A 21,287-nucleotide genomic window follows, 5' to 3' on the forward strand; every position below is an offset into this window, starting at 1 on the left:
CATGCTCTGTCTCTCTCTGTCCCAAAAATAAATAAACGTTGAAAAAAAAAAAAATTTAAAAAAAAAATAAAATTAAAAAAAAAAAAAAAATCTGTATTTTAAAAGGACCAGAAAAGACTGATGAGGCAAGGGCTTGGTATTCTGGATGTGAGTCATAGGCAGAGAAGACCGGCCTTCAGACAGGCTCTGACTCTGATGACAAGATGGAGCTCGGAGGGCAGCGCCCAGCGAGGAGACCACATTGGTCAGCGGAGGGGACCCAGGCTGTGGATGGCCCCACTCAGCAGCCAGCCAGCCTTTGAAGGGCCTGCCAAGGAAGGACAAGGTGTACGGGGAGAGGAATATTCTGCGACCCTAGTAACAGCCCCTCTGGGAGGCACGTGGCACTCATGCCCTCCCAGGGGGGTGCCCGCGGCCCAAGACCCCACAGGAGCAGCGCCTCTGATCAGACCGCGGGTTCTGCCTGCTCAAGGCCAGGACACCACCCCCAGCACCCGGTCCAAACACACACCTGCACACGCACTTTGTGCAGAACACATCTGCTAAGTGACGCGGTGAACGGGCACACGAGATGCTACACATTGATAGAAATGTGAACAGTAATAATATCACTCCCTTCACAAAAAGTAAACATTCATACCCTTCCAAACTGAGATCTGATTCTATGTCTTTCAAAAAGAATACAATACACAAAACTTACTGGCGGGAGGAAGAAAGGTCTGAGGAATACAGTGACCTCTTGGGGAATGTTTACAGGGGTAAAAGTCTGCGTTCGCAAGAAACCATCAAAGCAGGCGCACACGGGGGGCGGGGGGGGCCTCGCATCTGCTACCTTCCACCTCACACTCTGGCAATAACAAATAGCACTTCCTGTGCTCTTCAGGAGAAAAGGAGAATAACATGTTTTGAAGGAGCACTTCAGGGAAGAGCTGAAAATTAAATTCACAGGGGCTCAGCTGGAAGGACCCACAGCACCCACCTACTGAGGCACGCAGCTCCAGGGGCGCTAGGAACCCCGCCTGCACCTGACAGGGGCTGTGCCCTGGACCAGCCCCGCCTCCTGGCCTGCCTCCAGGCCCGCCCCCAGGCCCGCCTCCTGAGCCCCGCCTCCCGAGCCCCGCCTCCAGAGCCCCTCCTCCTGGTCCGCCTCCAGAACCCCGCCTCCTGGCCCGCCTCCAGAGCCCCGCCTCCAGAGCCCTGCCTCCAGAGCCCCTCCTCCTGGCCAGCCTCTAGAGCCCCCCCTCCTGGCCCGCCTCCAGAGCCCCGCCTCCAAAGCCCCACCTCCTGGTCCGCCTCCAGAACCCCGCCTCCTGGCCCGCCTCCAGAGCCCCGCCTCCTAGAACTTGGCTTCCCTCTTACTCTGAAACCAAGTCACCCTCCTCACCCCCCTGGACCTGCCCCCCAAACAACTCGGCAAGCCCTTTCCCCAAACACCGGCCTGAAAGACTTCTGTGGCCTTCACCTCTTACGGGCGCCCCCAGGCCATCTGGCACAGCCCCGGACAAAGTGTCCCACGGGGGCCCTGGCAGCACACAGGTGAGACAGCAAATGTGGCAGCCACAGCCACGCTCGGCGCTCGCCCATCGGGACGTCACCCCGGTTACCGCAAGGAACGCAGCATCCGATACACGGCCCCACGGTGTCGGACTGTAAGCGCCTTCATTGCTCCAGGAACCACTTACTGCATCCTGCCGTGGGCCAGGCGACACGCCGAGTCCCGGCACAGATGGGACTGCCGTCCTCAGACAGGCTTGTGTGCAAGGCCAGCCCTCCCTCCCTCGGCTGGTGCCTGAGTGTTTCTGGAATGTTCCCGTCATTCCCTAACAAGGAAGAAACGCCCAGGGTGCCTCAACTGACAGTGTAGCTTATGCTGAACTGCGTTCCTTCCAGAGTCTGGAATTCTGAAAAATGCCAGGCAGAGGGTGTCCAGGTGACGAGCTCTCAAGAGAAGCCGGCACGGAGTCTCTGACAAGCTCCCTGGAGGACATTTCACACCTGCCGCCAGGACTCGCCGCCGGGGGTGTTAACCTCCACCAGGGCAGGCCACGAGGAAGCTTACCCCTGTTGCCTCTGTGCCTCCCCCCACCCTGCCCCCCACTTGGCTGGCTCTGCTCTACATGCCGGCCCTGGAAGGAAGCCGGGCCCTGAGTCCTATGTACTGAGTCCCGGGAGGCAGTGAACCTCCGGGTGGTCTTCGGGGACAGACAGTCGGGGAGAAAAACAGGGCCCTTCTGTTCACAGAGAGAGAAGAGTCAAGCAAATGATCGTCACAGAGGCCATGCGAGCACATGTGACGGGCTCACTGTGATCCGGGAAGCCCCTCCTGCCATCACAGCGCAGAACAGGGAGCCTCTCCTGGGGGCCAGGTGGACGGTGAGGCCTGAGCAGAGATGCAGAAAGGGAGCAGGATGCAGGACGGCCCTGGCAGCAGCCGAGAGCAGGGCACCCTCCCAGGAGGGGACCGAGGAGTCCTCATTATATGACGGCTGGTACAGCTGGAGGGGCAGAGGGGAGGCTGTGGTGAGGCAGGAGAAGACCATTCCGAGGCTGGGAGACCACATGGGAGCAGAGCTGTGGAACGAAGGTAGGGACACAGATATGGGGAGGACCGTGGTTACCATATCCGCATTCTGGAAGACGCCTGTGGCTGCGAGGGGCAGAGCGGACGCGGGGGTGTCGGGTGTGAGGCCACCGCCCTGATCCAGGCCAAAGGATGACCAGGGCTCCTCACTGGACGCAGGCCCCCCGAAGTATCCAAACTGCTTTCAACGACCCGCACGACTGGCTGCGTTTTTGAACTTGAACGTGGGGCTTTTCATTTATTGCTCTGCGCTCGCTCACTTGATTGGTTCTCGGGTGGCATTCCAGGCAGCTGCACTCATTCTGAATCTTGATTATGTCATCTATCACATTAGCTGTCCCTGCAAGCTTAGAGGCGCTGCTGAAACTTACACCCTCCGTGTCCTCATTACACACTCCGAGAAGAGGGGGGGAAGGACGAGGGCAAGGACGGAGCGCCACGGGAGACCACACTCAGGTGGAGGGGCGTCGTCCAGTATGTGAGGCCAACTGCCCCCTTGGTTCCTGCGACCTTAATTCCTCTGGTCTCCGGTTTTCTCATCTACAAATGAGAGAGGAAGGGCCCCTTCACAAGGCACTGGGGATACTAAATGAGTCATCACTGTACCTCAAGAACCTGGACCCACCCTTCCACGGTGACACCGGTCACGGACGGTGGTGAAGATGGCGGCTCCCTCCCACAGCCGGGACACGGCGGCCAGCGCTCCCACCGCCAGCCACTCCGAAAACGGGGAAGATGGTAAATGCCCGTCTTCAGCCACTGGCTGGCATTCTGCCAAAACAATGGAGCCAGTAAAAAGGGCAGCGGTCATCAAGGGTCTGCGAGGAAGAGAGGGTGAAGGGCTGGAGCACGGGGGGTTTTTAAGGCACAGAAACCACTCTATGTGATACTGTAATGGTGGACACGTGCCATTAGACATTCATCCAAACCCACAGAATGTCCACCACCAAGAGAGAACCCTGACGTAAACTCTGGACTTTAGCTAATAATAATAAACCAGCATTGGCTTATCAGCTGTACCAAGTACATCTTCCTAATGCAAGACGTTAATGCTAGGAGAAGCCGTGTCTGTCAGGAGGTGGTGAGTACACAGGAACGATACTTTCTGCTTGGTATTTCTGTACACCTGAAACTGCTCTAAAACATAAAGTCCGTTAACTTTTTTTTAAGTCTACTAATTTTTAAAAATGCTCAATTCATCCAGAAGAAGGCAGAAAAAAGGAGGAAGAAAAATGAATACAAAATAAAGAGCAGAATAGCAGCCTACACACCAGCCATACAAATAATTACACTGGAAACATCCTAGGAACGTATGTAAACACACTTAAAAAGAGGAAGCAAATCCAGCTGTAAGTAACGAACAAGAAATGCACCCGAACCAAGAAGATGCTGGTACATCACAAGCAAAGGGGTAAGAAAGACACACCAAGACTACGACGAAGGATGGCAGAACGGCTGTATTAATATCAGAGGGACTGGGCTCCAGCACAGGGAGCACAACCAGAAACAATGAGGAGAATTTCGTATCAATAAACAAAAATAGGGGCACCTGCGTGGCTCAGTCAGTTAAGTGTCTGACTTCAGCTCAGGTCATGATCTCACGGTTCATGAGTTCAAGTCCTGCATCAGGCTCTCTGCTGTCAGCGTGGAGCCTGCTTGGGATCCTCTGTCCCCCCCCGTCTGCCCCACCCCGACCCGTGCGTGCGTGCATATGCGTGCACTTTCTCTCTCAAAAATAAATAAAAACATTTTTAAAAAAACAATAAACAGGGTGCCTGGTGGTTCATTTCATTAAGCGTCCGACATCAGCCTAGGTCATGATCTCGCTGTTCCCGAGATTGAGCCCCACATCGCGTTCTGTGCTGAGAGTTCAGAGCCTGGAACCTGTTTCAGACTCTGTGTCTCTCTCTCTCTCTCTCTCTCTCTCTCTCTCTCTCTCTGCCATTCACCCACTCAACACTTTGTCTCTCTCTCTCTCAAAAATAAATAAACATTAAAAAAAATGTTAAGCAATAAACAAAAGTAATAAATATAAATTCATCAAGAAAACCTAAAGCCTAATCCTACATGTGCATATCTAATAAATGACATTCAAATAATGTGAAGCAAAACTGAAAAAACTAAAGAAGAGACAAATCAATGGTTGTAGTTGGAAATTTCAAAAGTCTTCACTCAGGGGCGCCTGGGTGGCGCAGTCGGTTAAGCGTCCGACTTCAGCCAGGTCACGATCTCGCGGTCCGTGAGTTCGAGCCCCGCATCGGGCTCTGGGCTGATGGCTCAGAGCCTGGAGCCTGTTTCACATTCTGTGTCTCCCTCTCTCTCTGCCCCTCCCCCGTTCATGCTCTGTCTCTCTCTGTCCCAAAAATAAATAAACGTTGAAAAAAAAAAATTTTTTTTCAAAAAGTCTTCACTCAGTAGTGGATAGGAAAAGTAAACAGAAAATCAGCAAAAGCAGAGAAGACTAGGCTAACACTATCAACCAACCTGACCCAACTGACATTTACGGAAACTCCCCCCAACAAAGCAGAGCACACGTTCTTTCCAAGGACACAAAAAACGTTAACCAAGGCATACCATGTGGCAGATCTCAAAACAAGTATCAGTAAAGTTAATTATCAATGCTAGGAATGAAAGATAGCACCATAATTCCTCTAGACATTAAAAGAATTAAGAAGTACAGGGGCGCCTGGGTGGCTCAGTCAGTTGGGCATCCGATGTCGGCATGTCCGATGTTGGCTCAGATCATAATCTCACATCATGACCCCGATGTGAGTTTGAGCCCCACGTCGGACTCTGTGCTGACAGTTCAGAGCCCGGAGCCTGCTTCGGATTCTGTGTCTCCCTCTCTGTGCCCCTCCCCTGCTTGTGCTCTGTCTCTCTATCTCTCTCAAAAATAAAAACATGTTTAAAAAATTAAAAAAATAAAGAATTAAGGAGTATTATGAATGACAATATGCCAAGAAATTAGACAATTTCTTTAAAATGACCACATTCCTTAAAAGACACAAATTTTCAAAATTGACAAGAAAAATAACTAGAAAATCTGGAGCCCTACCTAGAGCAGAAATTGAATTTATAGTTAAAACTTGCCCACAAAGAAAGTTGCAGGCCAAGATGGCTTCACTGTTGAATTCTATTAAATATTTAAAAGAGAAATAATAGCAAACTTCCACAAACTCTTTCAGAAATTATAGAAACACTTCACGAGGCCACCATTTCCCTAATGCTAAAAAAGAGAAAGACGGGGAGCCTGGGTGTCTCAGTAGGTCATGACGTGTAGTTTGTGAGTTCAAGCCCCACACGGGCTCACTGCTGTCAAGCGCAAAAGCCTGCTTCGGATCCTCTGTCTCCCCTCTCTTTCTGCCCTCCCCCCACTCATGCTCTCTCTCTGTCTCTCTGTCTCTCTGTCTCTCTCTCTTTCTCTCTCAAAAATAAATAAAACATTTAAGGGGCTCCTGGGTGGCTCAGTCGGTTGAGCGACTGACTTCGACTCAGGTCATGATCTTGCAGTTGTGGGTTCAAGCCCGCACTGGGGTCTATGTTGACAGCTAGGAGCCTGGAGCCTGGAGCCTGCTTTGGATTCTGTGTCTCCCTCTTTCTCTGCCCCTCCTCAACTTGTGCTCTCTCTCTCGCTCGCTCGCCCTCTCTCTCAAAAATAAATAAACATTAAAAAAGTTTTTTAAATAAATAAATAAAACATTTTTTAAAAATAAAATTTATTTTTAAATAAAACATTTAAAAAAATTAAAGGAAAAAAAAGGAGGGGGTGCCCGGGTGGCTCAGTCGGTAAGTGTCCAACTTCAGCTCGGGTCATGATCTCACGGTTCGTGGACTCAAGCCCCGCGTCGGGCTTTGTGACGACAGCTCAGACGGAGCCTAGAGCCCACTTTGGAATCTGTGTCTCCCTCTCTCTCTGCCCCTCCCCTGCTCACACTCTGTCTCTCTCTCTCAAAAATAAATAAACATTAAAAAATTTTTAATTAAAAAATAAAATTTAATTAGAAAAAAGAAAAAGACATTAGAAGGAAAGAAAGTAGAAAACGATATTCCTTGTGAAAAGGGATGTGAAAATCTTTAAATATATATCACCAAAGAAGATCCAGAGACATAGAAAAAAGCTAATATGACAAAGGGGGTTTGTCTCAGGAATACAGGTAGGCTTAATAATTAAAAACTAATTAGGGTCCTTTATGACATTAACAGAATAAACAAAAAAATTACATGATCATCTCAGAAGAAAAAGCACTTGACAAAATACCAATTCATAATTTAAAAGACTCAGCAGAGCAAACCAGAATCTGATGTCCTGGTCTTCTTCTACCAGATCTTAAGAATTCTGTCCTCAACCTCTTATTCCATTATTTACCAGCATTCCTCAAATAAACCAGGGTGCTTATTAAAAATATAGACTCCTTGTCTGTGGAATTTGCACTGTCAGCAACCACCCAAAAAAGGGCATCCACAAAAAGCCAACAGCTACCATCAGACTTAATGCTGAGAGCCTGAATGTTTCACCCTCCCCACCAGTATCTGGGAGGACGTAAAAAAGTTTGCTCTCATCACTTGAGGACCTTGACAATGCAATAAGGCAAGAAAGGAAGAAAAAAAAAAAAGCCATGTATGTTATATAGAAAGAAGTAAAACTCTCTTTATTTGCAGATGACATGGTTGTGAACAGAGAAACTCCTAAGGCATCTACCAAAAAACTCCTAGAATGACTAAGTGAATTTAGCAAGATCACCAGAAAGGTGTGGCACATTGCATTTTCCAAAAGTGACCACGACAGTGTCTCCTATCCCACATGCTCTTTTATTATGTGATCATGCCACTCCTGTATCAAGCCTCCCCCCCCCCTCCCCCCGCCAAGCCCAGGTACCAGATACTCACATGTAAATGGGTGAGCCTTTGGGTGATTCCAGCCCCTAGGCATCAACTTGTGCCGACTTTCAAGTCTTCCCACCTGAGACTCCAGACACTGTGGCACATGGGTAAGCACTACATGCCATGCCCTAACTGAAATCCTGACCGAAAGCATCTTGTGGGCAAAACAAATTAGTTCCTTTAAGTCAAGAAATTTGGAGCAACTTGTTACACAACAATACTAGCTAGAAAAGGATGTCAGGTTACAAAACCAATTGTATTTGTTTATACTAGCAGCAAAAACTGAAAAACAAAATTGACAAACAAAGCTATACCACTGAAAGGAGCATCAAAAAAAAAAAAAAAAAAAAAAACCCAACCTATTTAGAAACAAATTTAACAAAATACACTGAAAATCACAAAATGTTTGTGAGGATAAATTTTAACATGTCTATCTATGTTAAGAGACTCGATATAGTTAATACTATTAATTCTGGGAAAATTGACATATAGATTCAACATAATCGCATTCAAACCCCAGCTCCTATTGTTTTTTTAAGGCTTTCTTGGTAGGAAGTGGCTACCGGTAAACTTATATAAAAATGTAAAGGAGCAAATATATGCGTGACAATTTAAAAAGAACAAAGTTGGAGGACTTTCTCTACTGGACTTTGAGAAAAGCTACGGTAAATAAGACAGCATGTACTGGCATAAAGATCCATTAACGGAACAACGGAACAGGAAGAGTGTCCAAAAATACACACACACTTACACAATCATGTGATTTGCAGAAAAAGTACCAAAGCAATCTATTTTGGGGGCAAAAAAACTATTTTCAACAAATGTGCTACAGTAACTAGGAAACTAGGATACCCTATATTTTAAAAATAAACTCTGATGCTTCCTCACACCATACAGAAAAATTAAGTCAAGTTAGATGATAAACCTTGAAGTCAAACCAAAAATTATAAAGCTTCTGGAAGAAAAACCTAGGGGAATACCCTGGCATCCTGGGAGTAGGGAAGGATTTTTACTTAGGACACAAAGAAAACAATTACCAAAGAAGAAAAAAATGATAAATTCGACTTTGCCAAAATTACATTTTTCCGATCATGAAAAACCGTTTTCAAAAAAAAAGGAGCGATCTACCACCAACCTGGGGAAAATATGTTCCCACTCCCCCCGCCCACTCTCTATACACACACATACATATCTTTTTTAAAAAGAATTTTTTTTAAGATTTCATTTTTAAGCAATCTCTACACCCAACGTGAGGCTTGAACCCACGACCCCATGATCAAGAGTCCCACGCTCCCCTGACGCAGCCAGCCAGGTGCCCCGTACACGCCCGTAACTTCACAGAAGACCGCCATCCAGCACATGCAGAGAAGCCAGAGAAGGACGGTGCTGCTGAGAAGAGGCGCAGCCCGACCTCACATGTACCGCTGCTGGGTGTGCGGGACAGCAGGGCCCCCTCTGGGGGTCCTAAGTACACCCCCACAGCATGACCCACCACGTCTACCCCTGGGCGCTGACCAAGAGAAACGGAGCCCATGCCAAGCAGGAAGACGTGCCCACGAATGTTCACAGAAAGTGTACTCGCATCAGCCAAAGGCCGGAAACAGCCTCGGCCTGCACCGAGAGGCGGACCGACACACAGGCCGGGGTCTCTTCGAACGGGGAACTACTACTTGGTAATTAAAAGGGATGAACTATTCATTCAGGCAACAACACAGATTTTACATTTTTCAATGCTATTGTGAATTGAATTTTTTTTTTAATTTTCATTTCTAAATTGTTTGCTGCTCAATGACTCATTCTTAATGAATCTTCTGCTGCAGCCCAGTAACCAACACAGTCTTCTCTGTTTAATAACCCTTTCCAGAATGTTGCCAAGAATTCTCAATTTTATCGGCGAGGGCTCTAAAATCACATCTCTCAAGATCCTCCCCCACACGGAGCATGATTCATCTAGTGTTGGAGACAGGAACACGTCTACGTGGACCAGGGCTGCCTTCTTCATTCCTCCCTCCACGGGGCTGGGCACGAGGCCCGCCTCTCCATCCTTCCGCATGACGGCCCTGCCGCTCCTTCCGGGAGAAGATGGAACCAAATCAGGGCCAAGTGGACCGCCTTCCCCTCAGCCACCTTTCCAGGCACCAGACCAGCCCCTCGCTTCTGGGGTTTCCATTGAGCTTAGCTGGGAAAGAACAATGTCCCCAGACCTCTGGCCACCCGGGGCTCTGGCTGTCGAAGCTCATTTCTAAGGATCCTGGGCCACCTTCCAAGCCGGTCATGGGCCCCTCTCCTTCTTGGAGCATGAAGCTCTCCAAGGGCTCCCCGTACCCGCTCTGTTTTCCCGTGATATGTCTGTCCCTTTTTTCCTCGCTGGTGTTCCCGCCAACAGCTGGCGCACAATGGCTGCATTTGAGGGACAGAATGCGCCGCAGCCCCTGGGGCCGTCACTTTCCCTGACACGCTTCCCCCGCCTTCTCTCCGACAAGTTCCAGGATAATGCGGTCCCTCTCCCCAGCATCCCCATCACTCCCCCGTGCCACCAACCAGTTCTCAGAATTGAATGATTCTTCCCCAAGGATACAAAATGTAAATGACTAATTATAAAAGGCAACGGTTCCTTTCTACTCAAAAAAGCTGTCCTGTTAAGTAATGAATCCAAGAGTAATAGTGTGACTCCAGGGGAGGCAAACAGGGAAGCCGTAATTCAACAAGTAATAGCTCCAGACAGCCCAGTACTGGTGCTGTTAGTGAGATGGGAACACGGCGGGGGGGATGCGCCTGGGTGGCTCAGTCCATTAAGCATCTGACTTCGGCTCAGGTCACGATCTCACAGTTTGCAGGTTCAAGCTCTGCATCAGACTCACTGCTGTCCACACAGAGCCCCCGCTTTGGATCCTCTGTTCCCATCTCTCTCTGCCCCTGCCCTGCTTGCGCACGCGCTCTCTCTCTCAAAAATAAATAAACCATTTTTTTAAAAACTTAAAAAAAAGAAACAAAAAAAAAAAGACACACGGGTAAAAGCACAAGAAGAATTCCCCCAAAAGCCGGGAAGGCCCCCCTGGCCGCGTTGCCCCCCAGCAGCTTCCGCCAGCAGACAGCCATGTCCGGAACCGGTCCCTGAGCACGGACACCGCATCGTGCCGGAAGGCAGTCCCCTGTACGGAGGTTGCCCATCGGCCCAGAGGGGCTCAGATGGACTCCTATGAGCCACACCAAAAACGCGTCCCCCACGCCTGGCCACCGATCTCAAAGACCGCTGGAAACGCACTCAGTGGAGCCACTGTAAGGAATAATGGCCCACCAGACTATTTTCAAAAAGCAGATCTCTCCGGCCGGCCACCTCACGCGCCCGGAGAACAAGGCCCACAAAGAGCAAAAACGCAGAAAGGGGCAGAAAAAAGCCCGGCTGTGAAAGAAGAGAAACTGAGGAGGAAAATGAAATAGAGCGTTTCCCTAAATAAAACATCTGATCTTGAAAAGGCGTTTACAATCACAGCTACTGCACGACTGAGGAAGGACCCCGCAGAAACAGTCCCAGCGCTGAGGACAGTCACCACTGAAGCCGAGAAGATACAGAAGAGGCACGCGGTGTCACCCCCGTCTGCGCCCAGCCTGCCCGGGCCACCCTCCCGCGCTGTGGAAACGTCCCACGGCACGCTCCACCGGGCGGATCCAAGCCACCCGCTTCACCACCAGACAGAGGATTTCCTCATAACTGCGTCCGCTTCTCGAGACAAAACCATCAGTCAGAGTAACTAGCGGGGTCACAGGAGCCGAAGACATCTGCCCAGATGTGCCGACTGTAAACCCAGCCTTCTTTCCACGTCGCATCTCTTAATGGGGTACTGTGAAGGTTCCTCCCCGGGCAGGACTGTTCGTGCCCTGCCTGACGGTTAGTACCCTGATATCTGCCCTCCAACTGCCAGTGGCAACCCCCCCCCCGTCACAGCAACCCCCGAAACACCCAGACACTCCCCAGTGACCCCAAGGAGGCAGCGTGGAACCCCACCGCCCCCACCCCACTGACGAGGCCTGCAGAGCCTGCCTGGCGCTCCCCCTGGCCCAGCCCTCCCTGCCCGTCCCGCCGCCACCTGGCCCAACACACCTTCCCTGAGGGTGTTTCTCTTCTCCCAGCACCAATGCCCCACAATAAAAACAACGTCCTCTCGGGGCGCCTGGGTGGCGCAGTCGGTTAAGCGTCCGACTTCAGCCAGGTCACGATCTCGCGGTCCGTGAGTTCGAGCCCCGCGTCGGGCTCTGGGCTGATGGCTCGGAGCCTGGAGCCTGTTTCCGATTCTGTGTCTCCCTCTCTCTCTGCCCCTCCCCCGTTCATGCTCTGTCTCTCTCTGTCCCAAAAAAATAAATAAACGTTAAAAAAAAAAAAAATTTTTTAAAAAAAAAACAACGTCCTCTCGGGGAGCCTGGGGGGCTCAGTCAGTTGGGCGTCCGACTTCGGCTCAGGTCACGATCTCACGGTTTGTGGTTCGAGCTCCGCGTCGGGCTCTGTGCCGACGGCTCGGAGCCTGGAGCCTGCTTCACACTCTGTGTCTCCCTCTCTCTCTGCCCCTCCCCTGTTCACACTATCAAAAATAAATACGCATTTAAAACAAACAAACAAACAAAACATGCTCTCAACAAAACCTAGTGGAAGACACCATCCGTCAGAAACGGGTGAGCAGGAAATGACCTGGGACGACCAAATTATGGGCCTTTCTCAGAGCTGCCGAAGCCGACCCAGCTGCCCAGCCGTGGACTCGGGCCCGCTCTCCTGTTCCCCAGGGAGTCCGATGAGTCCGCTCCCAGCGGGAGCGCCTATCTCCCCACCCGGTGCTCCGTGGTAACAGCCAGCTGGCCGTTTTTATCACGTGCCACGCCTGCTGTAAGAACGCGAGCTCGCTGTGCGTGGAGGTATGATGTTCCACGTGTGGCCAGCAGCTCAACCTATTAAGTCCGTGGCGCAAATATGCCGTGATCTTTCCAATTCTCGTCTGCTTGACCTGCCAGTCACTGAGGGGCAGGAAACCTGGAGCCAGGCTGCGAGGGTCTGAAGCCCAACTCTGCAACTTACCAGTCCCACCGTGGGAGACATTCACAGACACGCTGCAGGGAAACTGAGGTAACAAACAGTTAAATGCAAACAACTCAGACAGCGTCTGACATGGGCAGCGTCTTCTAGCGCCCCTTACACATTTCCGCCTCTCCTCTTCCCCGCCGGCCCTCCACGCACATACTCACAGGATACAGTTATATACACACACACGCAAAATGTCATCAAAGCGGACGTTCAGGATTGCGTCTTCCCGGTAAATTTATCCACTTATCCCTCGGCAGTGATGCTCTTTATCCCAAATAATGCTTTCCACCTTAAAATCTATTTCATCTAATAGCTGCATAAGAGGTACACCACTGCCTGGCTATTATCCTGGTTAGTGCTGACCTGTTGTGTTTCTCCCAATCCCTTCCTTCCTGCCGTCGTGTAATCTTAGGTTTCAGGTGAGGGTCTCATAAGTGGCATAGAGCTGGATCCCTCTCATAAATCCAAGCTGGCCTCACAGCTACTCTCCTCCAGAACACCAAACACGTCCCACCTCATTGTGGCCTCTGCTGTTCCGGATGCAGCCTGTTTCCCATTGAACCGTCTGCCCAAGCGAATCACCTGTCCATCACCGGCTGATCCTGTAATGTCTTCTCTGACCTCCCGTGTTTAGTGGCTTCACTCGTTTCTCCGGGTGCGGTATCTTAATTCCTCCAGCACCCGTGGGTGCTGGAAAGTTCCCGGCTACCACCAGCCACCCGAGGAGGCTCCCATTTCTGAACTATTGTTCCTTCTCTTGTGCCCAAACCTCTCCTCCAAATCCGTGCCCTCTCTCAGTACTGCCCCCGCCCCCGCCCCAGAACCTTGTCATTCCATTAACTAATCCTCTCTTCTGCTGTATCTACGGAATTTTGAATATTAACCACGGCAAGTTCGGTTGCTAGAAGTTCTGTCGGGCTCTTTTTTAAAATCTGTTTCTTCGGAGCCTTATTCCTCGTGTCCATTGTTTGAAAGCTCCACATGTTTTGGTTCTGTTCCCATCGCTGTTGTCGACGTCAGGTCCCTGGGGTACATCCCTCCTCCGAATCACAGGGCCAGCTGTGTGTGTGTGGCACACACCTTCTCGGTCTCGTGCTTTCTCTATCGTGAGCTGGTCTTCAGGGGGCTTTTCTGTGGGAAAACCACGGGGCGGGGCGGCCCCTTGGGCAGCATTTCTCCAGGGCGGCCAGCCAGGCGTCGTGGTCCCGGAGACCCTTCCAAGTGGTCTCTGGGATCAAAGCCGTGTTCCTAATAACAGCAACGCTGCCACATGCTCTCGGTGAAAAAGATAAATAGAAGGCAATTTCATTTAAGGATGTCCTTGATGAAGTAGGAAAAGTTCTTAATTTTATGATCAATCGCATCAAATCTCAACCCTTGATTAAACATCTTCTCCAAACTCCACGTGGCAAAGCGGGAAGAACCAGAAAACCAAAAGAATGGTGACTTCTTCCCCAAAAAGCACCTGGTGCAATTATGTGGACTGTGAGCTGAATTAGATACATTTTTCAAGAAACGTCATTTTTTTTCTAACTAGCTAAAAATGACTAACAGGCAAACTGGTTATTCAAACTTGGGTTTTTGGCAGACATTTTCTCAAGAATGAACAAAGACTATCGCTTCAACGAAAACAATCTACAGTATGTGTTGCCGATAATAGTATTTGAGCTTTTAAGCCCAAATCGGAAGTTTGAAGAACTTTTATCTGCCGCTCTGGGTTCAACAGGTTCTTCTCATAAGACGTCAGTAAATACAACAAGCGGGAGTTTTTGACGCCATGTCGGGGAGCGTGTTGGCGTCCAGATCTGCACACCCCAGACATCCGACCTTCTCCAAATGGCCAACGTCTGATGTCACAGAACCGCACGAGGGCAAAACATCCGCTCAGAGTGCAGGACAGGCCAATGGATTTTAACGTAACTTGGTACAAAACGTTCACTGATGTGGCTTCCGATGTCACACGGCAGTTACCTTAGGAAGCTCCCACCTGACAAGCCGCGTCACAGTGTTAAAGAGAAAACGTCCACGGTCGTCGGAAAGGACTATGAAAATTCTCCCTCCTCCAACGACCTCCCTGTGTGCAGTTGGGCTGTTTTCACACAGTCCCATCAAAAGCAACGCATCACAACAGACTGAGCACAGAAGCACACGTGAGAATGCCACAGTCTTCAGTCACGTTACAGAGAGTCTTACCAAAAGAAGCACAGTGCCTGTCCTCTAAATAGCTATATTGTGAAAACATTAGTTCATCATAGAGATACGTTACTTGTAACAGCATGTAACGTGTTCATCGTTGTTATTTTTGGATAAACTAATAAATATTTTCAAATTATTGCCATTTGAGTTTCTAACACAGTAAGGATTGTGAGAATTAACCCACAGGGGTAAAAGCTCTTTGTGCAATTCAGGACTCTTTAAGACTGAGACACGAGGGGCGCCTGGGTAGCTCAGTTGGTTGAGCGTCCGACTTCAGCTCAGGTCAGGATCTCGCGGTCCGTGGGTTCGAGCCCCGCATCGGGCTCTGTGCTGTGCTGACGGCTCGGAGCCTGGAGCCGGCTTCGGATTCTGTGTCTCCCTCTCTCTCTGCCCCTCCCCAATTCATGCTCTGTCTCTCTCTCTCTCAAAAATAAACGTAAAAAAAAATTTAAAAAAAGACTGAGTCAACAGGAGAACTGTGTCACCTTGGTTTCTGGGCAGCACCCAGACTCCCCACGCAGGAGAAGTTCTGTCTTACTTGCACACCGGGCCAGGACAATAACACCTAAACTTTCATGCGTTACCGTGTCTGATAACTCACTTCAAGTTTACCAGCATCCACCGGTGGGGTCATTACTCCTCATTTCTGGAGGACTCCCCTCACCGAGGAGTCCAGTGACTCTATGCATTTCAGCCGATTTTTGCTCAACATCACCCAGCGCCTCCAGGCACGTGCTGGGAGCAAGCGCCGTCTCCTTGGTCCTGGTGTGCCGTCCTCCTGGGGCCAGAGCCCCCATCCCCCACCCCTGGAACCCCTAGAATTCCGTCCTCCATCGGCAGTCCTCTGTCCGTACCCATGGCCACCAGGAGACACATCCCACGGGGACAGCAGGTAGGCAACCGCGTGCGGCACCTGTACAGGGCGGGTGTGTGCCACGCCGTGGCCAAATGCAGAACACAGAGTCTCAGACCGAGGCCCCAAGGGGAGCCAAACCACAGCTACGTCTCCCGAAAAATGAGCAGATGCGGCGTTTGCCCTCCAGAACCTATCCAGCACGACGGCAGTCATTTCCCCTGATTCTAGCTGGACACGGTCATACAGCAGAGTAGAAAACCGCAGGCTTCAGGGCTCAAATGTGGGTCCCAACACGTGTTCCTTGATCCCCAGCAAGGGATCTCTCTGCGTGGGCTTTCTCAGGGCTGTGACATCGGCTCTGCCGTGAGGCCGAGGACCACCGAGGGCACGCTGGGCTGTCACTGCCTCCTCACCCCTGTCCCGCTGTGACTGCCACTGATCACGGGAAGCCCAATCACCAGTGAGGGAGCCGCTGCACCGACTTGGCCCAGCGACTCTGCGTCCCTGCAGCCCCTCTGGCATGTGGATTTCGCACAACTTCCTAAAATGCAGGGAACCAAGCTGAGAGCCTGCACTTAACAAAGCCCCACGGTGTTCTCAATGCCCGGCAACCGAGCTGTGAAGGGACGAGAAGGTGCTGGAGGAAGACGGCTCCCGCGCCTCCAGAGAGTGGCGAGGACAGGGCAGGTCCAGGAGCAAGAGAGGGAGCAGGGCAGCGGAAGCCAGTGATGCCGCGGGTGGGGTAGCGACAGAAGCTCCCAGCCCCTCAGGGCGCTGATGTCTCGGTCCGTCCTTCCTCCCGCTCCTGTCAGCTCAGACCCTCGCACTCGTACGAACGAGAGGGCAGGGGCACCAGCACACACGAAACAGTCCCCCGGTCGAGCTGGCCCAACTCAGGGAATGACCCATCTCCCCAAGCCCCCTGGGGCTGGTAACCGGGCCCCTCGACACTGCCCATGGGAGGGCCGCGTGGCTCCCGTCGGCCTGGGGAGCGTGGTGAACGCACGTGCACAGGCCACCCTTGTCAAGAAGCCCCTTCATCGGACAGCAAGCCTCCGGTGAGAAATGAAAAGCCAGTGTCGCTTCCAGGGTGAACTGACTTTATTTACAAACATAAACAGGATGATCCTGCATTTAAATGGCAGAAATTCCATCCCTCAAGGTCAGAGAAGTGACATTTGAAATCGATAAAGTCTCGCATTATGATTCAATCTCTTTTCGAAAGGGGACAAAAATGTCTTCAGTTTTGGGAGAAAGACCAAAACATGAAAACATCAAACAATGTAGGGAAATGATACATCGACGCTTGGGCCAGAACAGGGCAGGCAGGTTTTTCTCCACAAGATGCAAACAAGGCTCCTGGTCCTCAACTGCAGCAGGACCCTCCCCCGCTCTGTCACTGCGCGGTCATCAAAGGTAACGGGAACCCACGCTGTCCTCTCCAGCAAAATCATTCTGGCTACTTCACTCAAATTAAGCCTCGGGCCCCACTCTCGAGGCCCCCCCGTGTGGGAGCCTCACTCGGACCACCTCTAAGCCAGCAGCCGAGCTGAGGCCTCCGCAGGTACGGGCGTCGGGCATGGCGCCGCGACAGCGGTCAGGAAAGCCCAGCCCGAGAAGCGCATCCCACGAGTTTCTCTCTTCAGGCGGAAGTGCCCCTACTCAGCTGTGACAGAAGGGGTCCCGGCACAGCGCGCAGATGCCCGCACGGCCTCCGTCCCTGGGGCAGCCGTCTTTGGGATGAACCTAGCCTGTGGGGTCCCTCGGAAAACCTCCAGCAGCCAAACCCTGCTCCGGCCTTTCCCCCACCGCCCCCGTCACCCTCCAGGTCTCACTGCACTCCCGAATCGGGTCCTCAGGAGCACGCGTCTCAACATCCTCACGACACCCCTTTGGGTCTACCCTGTGTCCCACACTGAGCTCCGGGGAGGCCTTAGCCTGACACTCCCGTCCCTCCCCAGGGCGGCGTGCGGCACCCATCACAAAGCACGCATCTAGGAAAGGTGTGCAGGCACACAATGCGCCTAAGACGGGCCGTGGTCCGTGTCCTCGGCTACTTCCTGCGACGCCGAGAGGCCCCAGTCCTCATTCCTGCTCTGCGTGGGGTTCTTCGCCCAAACCACTTTCCCAAAACCACCCCCAGCACGGGGAGACCCCCAGCCTTTCTGGGGAAATCCCAGCCATCGGTCTGACAGACACCAAGTCCACAGAGACCCAACCACGGGGGGCAGGCCTCTGGCAGCTTGCGCCTCCTGTGGGACCAGGCCCAGCTGCGGTTCCTGGGACGATCAGACCCCTCAGGGCCAGCTGCTCCTAGGCCCAGGGCAACAGAGGAGAGGCTGAGGCCTAAACTGTGTGCCCTGTGAAGGGCGGGTGGCCCTGAATCCAGTTCTCCGCGTGTGGACGGCGAAACGGCTCACTGAAGACAGCCTACATTTGGTGCCGGTGCCACTGGGCGTCACGGGCAGCAGAGCAGGAAAGAGGGGAGTGTGCGGGGACCAGACTCTGCAGGCGAGGGGACAGACCCACCCTCTAGGAGCCCTGCCGCGCCCTGCTGCTGGCACCGTCTCCAGATGCAGGCGCGCACGCACGGGGTCTCTCACGAGCCGTCACCCCGCAGAGGAGACACGCGCCCGGGTGTAGAAAGGGAGGCCTCCGAGGGGAGCAGCGGCCAAGCCGGGCACGGAGGCAGGTGGCAGGCCCAGGGCTCCCGGTGGCCCTGGTTTCAGACCGGAGCAGAGTCGGCCTGGGGTCCGGGCCGGCAGGGGCTCACCTGAATACCGTCCAGCAGCCTGCTCATGCACCAGTACGTGTCGGCCTCCACGTTACGCAGCACGTCGGTGGGCACGCGGGAGACGTCGGCGGCATCCACGTCCTCCTCCTCTGTGGGCCGGGAAGCATGGAAAAGACAGCGAGCGGTTAACCCATGGGACACACACCACAGGGCGGGGCAGGGGCAGGGGCAGGGGCGGGGGCCGGTCTGAGACCCAAGGTAGGGCCGGGGCCCATTTGTCCCGCTCCGGCTACACGCCTCCAAGTGTTCCCCCTCATCACCTACTGGTTCTCAATTTTAACACCTAGTTAGTTGCAGGTAATTAATATTCTGAGTCTTCTCCAATTAATTAACATAATTAATATATTGTAAATTATTGCTTCTCAGGCATTTTGCATCCTAATCAGAGAGGGCCTAAAATAGATTACTTACTCCTGACACAGATCTGAAAGTTTTCTCATAAGATGTTTAAAATCCTGCTTCTCACACAGTCACATACTCATTAGACAATAATTTCTCTAAACCCTGGTCTCCAAGGTTAGAGTTTCCAAAGCCACGCTAGGCGGAGGCCCCTGTGCTGCAGGCGAACACCCAGGAAGCAGCGGAGGACGTGCGTGCAGAACAGGGGACGGTGCTCTGAGCAACCTCTCTCTTCGAGGGTAAAAAACCCAGAGAGAAAATTTAAACATGGGGCGTCTGGGAGCCTCAGTCAGTTAAGTGTCCAACTTCGGCTCAGGTCACGATCTCACGGTTTGTGAGTTCGAGCCCGCGTTGGGCTCGCTGTCAGCACAGAGACCACTTCGGATCCTCTGTCCGCCCCCTCTGGCCCTCCACCACTCACACGCTCGAGCACTTGGTGCCTCTCTCTCTCTCTCTCAAAAATAAAGATTAAAAAAAAAACTTTTAAAATGCAAAACAGATGCCTGATTGAAATGGTTTATCAGAAGTTTGAAAGGACTAATTTCAGATCCTTACAAAAACTGCTATCCTCCAGCATGAAACTCCTAAATGTTTCAAAAATTGAGTATTCTACTTTTTTATTTACTTTTGTTTTATTTTGCCAACATGCACGGCATCTTTGCAAGGCAAATCTTTAAGAAAAGAAGCAATTCCACCGAGAATATATTTAGAAAGTTCTAAATGGGCAGAAATGACAATAATTATAAGAGTAATAATTGCTAACACCTGTTGAGCAGCTGTTGGCCGCCAGGCGCTCCTCTCCGCTGTTCACGCGGACGAGCTCGTTAACCTCCGTCACCCATCTGTTATCACCAGCGCTGCACCCTTGGAAACGGGGCGCAAACAGCAGGCGCGGCCCAGAGCCCGAGTCCGCGAACCCCCACGGCACCACGATGCCACGCTCGCTCCCAGAGGGCGCCGGGGCTCACGCTGCACGAGGCCTCGAGCAGCGGCTCCTCGGAGGCTCCCTGAGACCGCCTCGCCTCGCACCAGAGCCACTGGAGCCACCCTCCACTCGCTCCCTGCTCGCAGCGACACGCACGATGGCAAAAACAGGTCGGGGGGGTCCGGGTGCCAAAGCCCGGCCAGGCCCTCCATGCGGGCCACGCGAGTCTCCACAGGCAGGCCCCACAGGGTTCACGCTCATGAGGACGCGTCCTGGCCAACCGTGCTCTCAGTCCCCGGGGCGCCCAGGAGCACGTGTGTACGGACTGTGACCAGACGGTCACTCCATCCCCCTCACCATTCAACTCCCTCGCTCATTCAACAAGCCCTTCTGTGTTCTGGTTGGTTTGGGGTTTATTTTATGGAAACGCGGTTCACGTACCATAAAATCCACCTTTTTAAAGCACACGATTCAGTGGGTTTTAGCGTACTACCAGAGTCAGATAACTGTCACCATCACGTAATTCCAGAACATTCTCAACCACCCCCAAGCAAGCCTATATGCAGGCACTCCCCCAGCGCCTGGCAACCAGCAATCGGTGCCTTGCCTCCGTGGGTCCTCCTGCTCGGACATTTCAGGTAACGGGACCGCACAGTACAGGGGCCGTGTGTCTGGCGTCCATCACTCAGCACCGGGTTCCCAGGGCGGATCCAGGCCGCAGCCTGTGCCAGCCTTCTGTTCAGTCCTCTTTAGGGTAGGATAACATTGCGATGTACGCATGAGCCACACTGCCTACCCCTGTCCCTTGTGGGACACCGGGCTGTCCCCACACTGGGGTCATGCGACAACACACAGCAGTGATCTCTGTGTGGTGGCGCTGTCCCTACACTCCAGGGCCTGGAGTGCAGAGGTGAGTAAGAGGCAATGCCCCCCCACCAAGTCCAGAGCCCCTCCCAACACAGGATGTGCTGAAGAGAGTCCCCAGGCTGGCCGGGCCGGCTCTGAGCTCCCTCCTCCCAGCCTGCGCGTGCCCGTGACACGTGCACTGTCCCCAGCTGCCCCGCCGGGCTGACACTCTCCCTCCCACACCCGGGCACCCCTCTGCCTCACCCCGGTGCAGCCCGGCAAGGCGCCTGGCCTCACACTCGGCTGTCCCCGCAGGCCAACTTCTGGCCTGAGCACACCTCCAACGGAGCCCCACAGCGGAAACGTTGGCTCGGGACGTCTGGAGGCATCCACTCCGCCTGTTTACAGAGGAGGAAACTGCATCTCCCGGGGCTCACTGGCCAAGCGCACGAGGTCTGCCCGACATGACGCCGTCCTGCTGGAAGATCAAGCTCGCAGGCACGAGTGTAAGTGGCCTCCTCTGGCTTGGGCGGAATCAATCCAACATCCCACCAAACTAGAGCGGATTGATGTTACCTTCCAGTCCCGGGAGCGGGCTCCGCGACGATCATCAGGGGACTCCTCCTGAGACGTGTGCCATCAACAGTCTCTCTTTGGAGGGCCTTCAAAGCACCGAGATGTCCCCTCAGCTGTCACAGCAGGGAAACAAAGCCTGCCTGGCCTCCAGCCCTCCCCTAG

At 52.5% G+C, this 21,287-nt stretch overlaps 1 protein-coding gene across 6 annotated transcripts in view; it reads right to left on the reverse strand.

The window, feature by feature from the left end:
- Nucleotides 1–21,287, reverse strand: part of TBC1D22A (TBC1 domain family member 22A) — a 327,451-nt gene that overhangs the window by 122,205 nt on the left and 183,959 nt on the right. For all 6 annotated transcript variants that reach the window (XM_086711972.1, XM_086711971.1, XM_086711970.1 and 3 more), the window contains one exon: nucleotides 18,359–18,468. In XM_086711972.1, the coding sequence (XP_086568098.1) occupies nucleotides 18,359–18,468 (110 nt within the window). The remainder of the gene's footprint in view (nucleotides 1–18,358; nucleotides 18,469–21,287) is intronic.

Source organism: Puma concolor, chromosome B4 (assembly GCF_028749965.1).
Source record: "Puma concolor isolate L17-30 chromosome B4, mPumCon1.1.hap2, whole genome shotgun sequence".
NCBI lineage: Eukaryota > Metazoa > Chordata > Mammalia > Carnivora > Felidae > Puma > Puma concolor.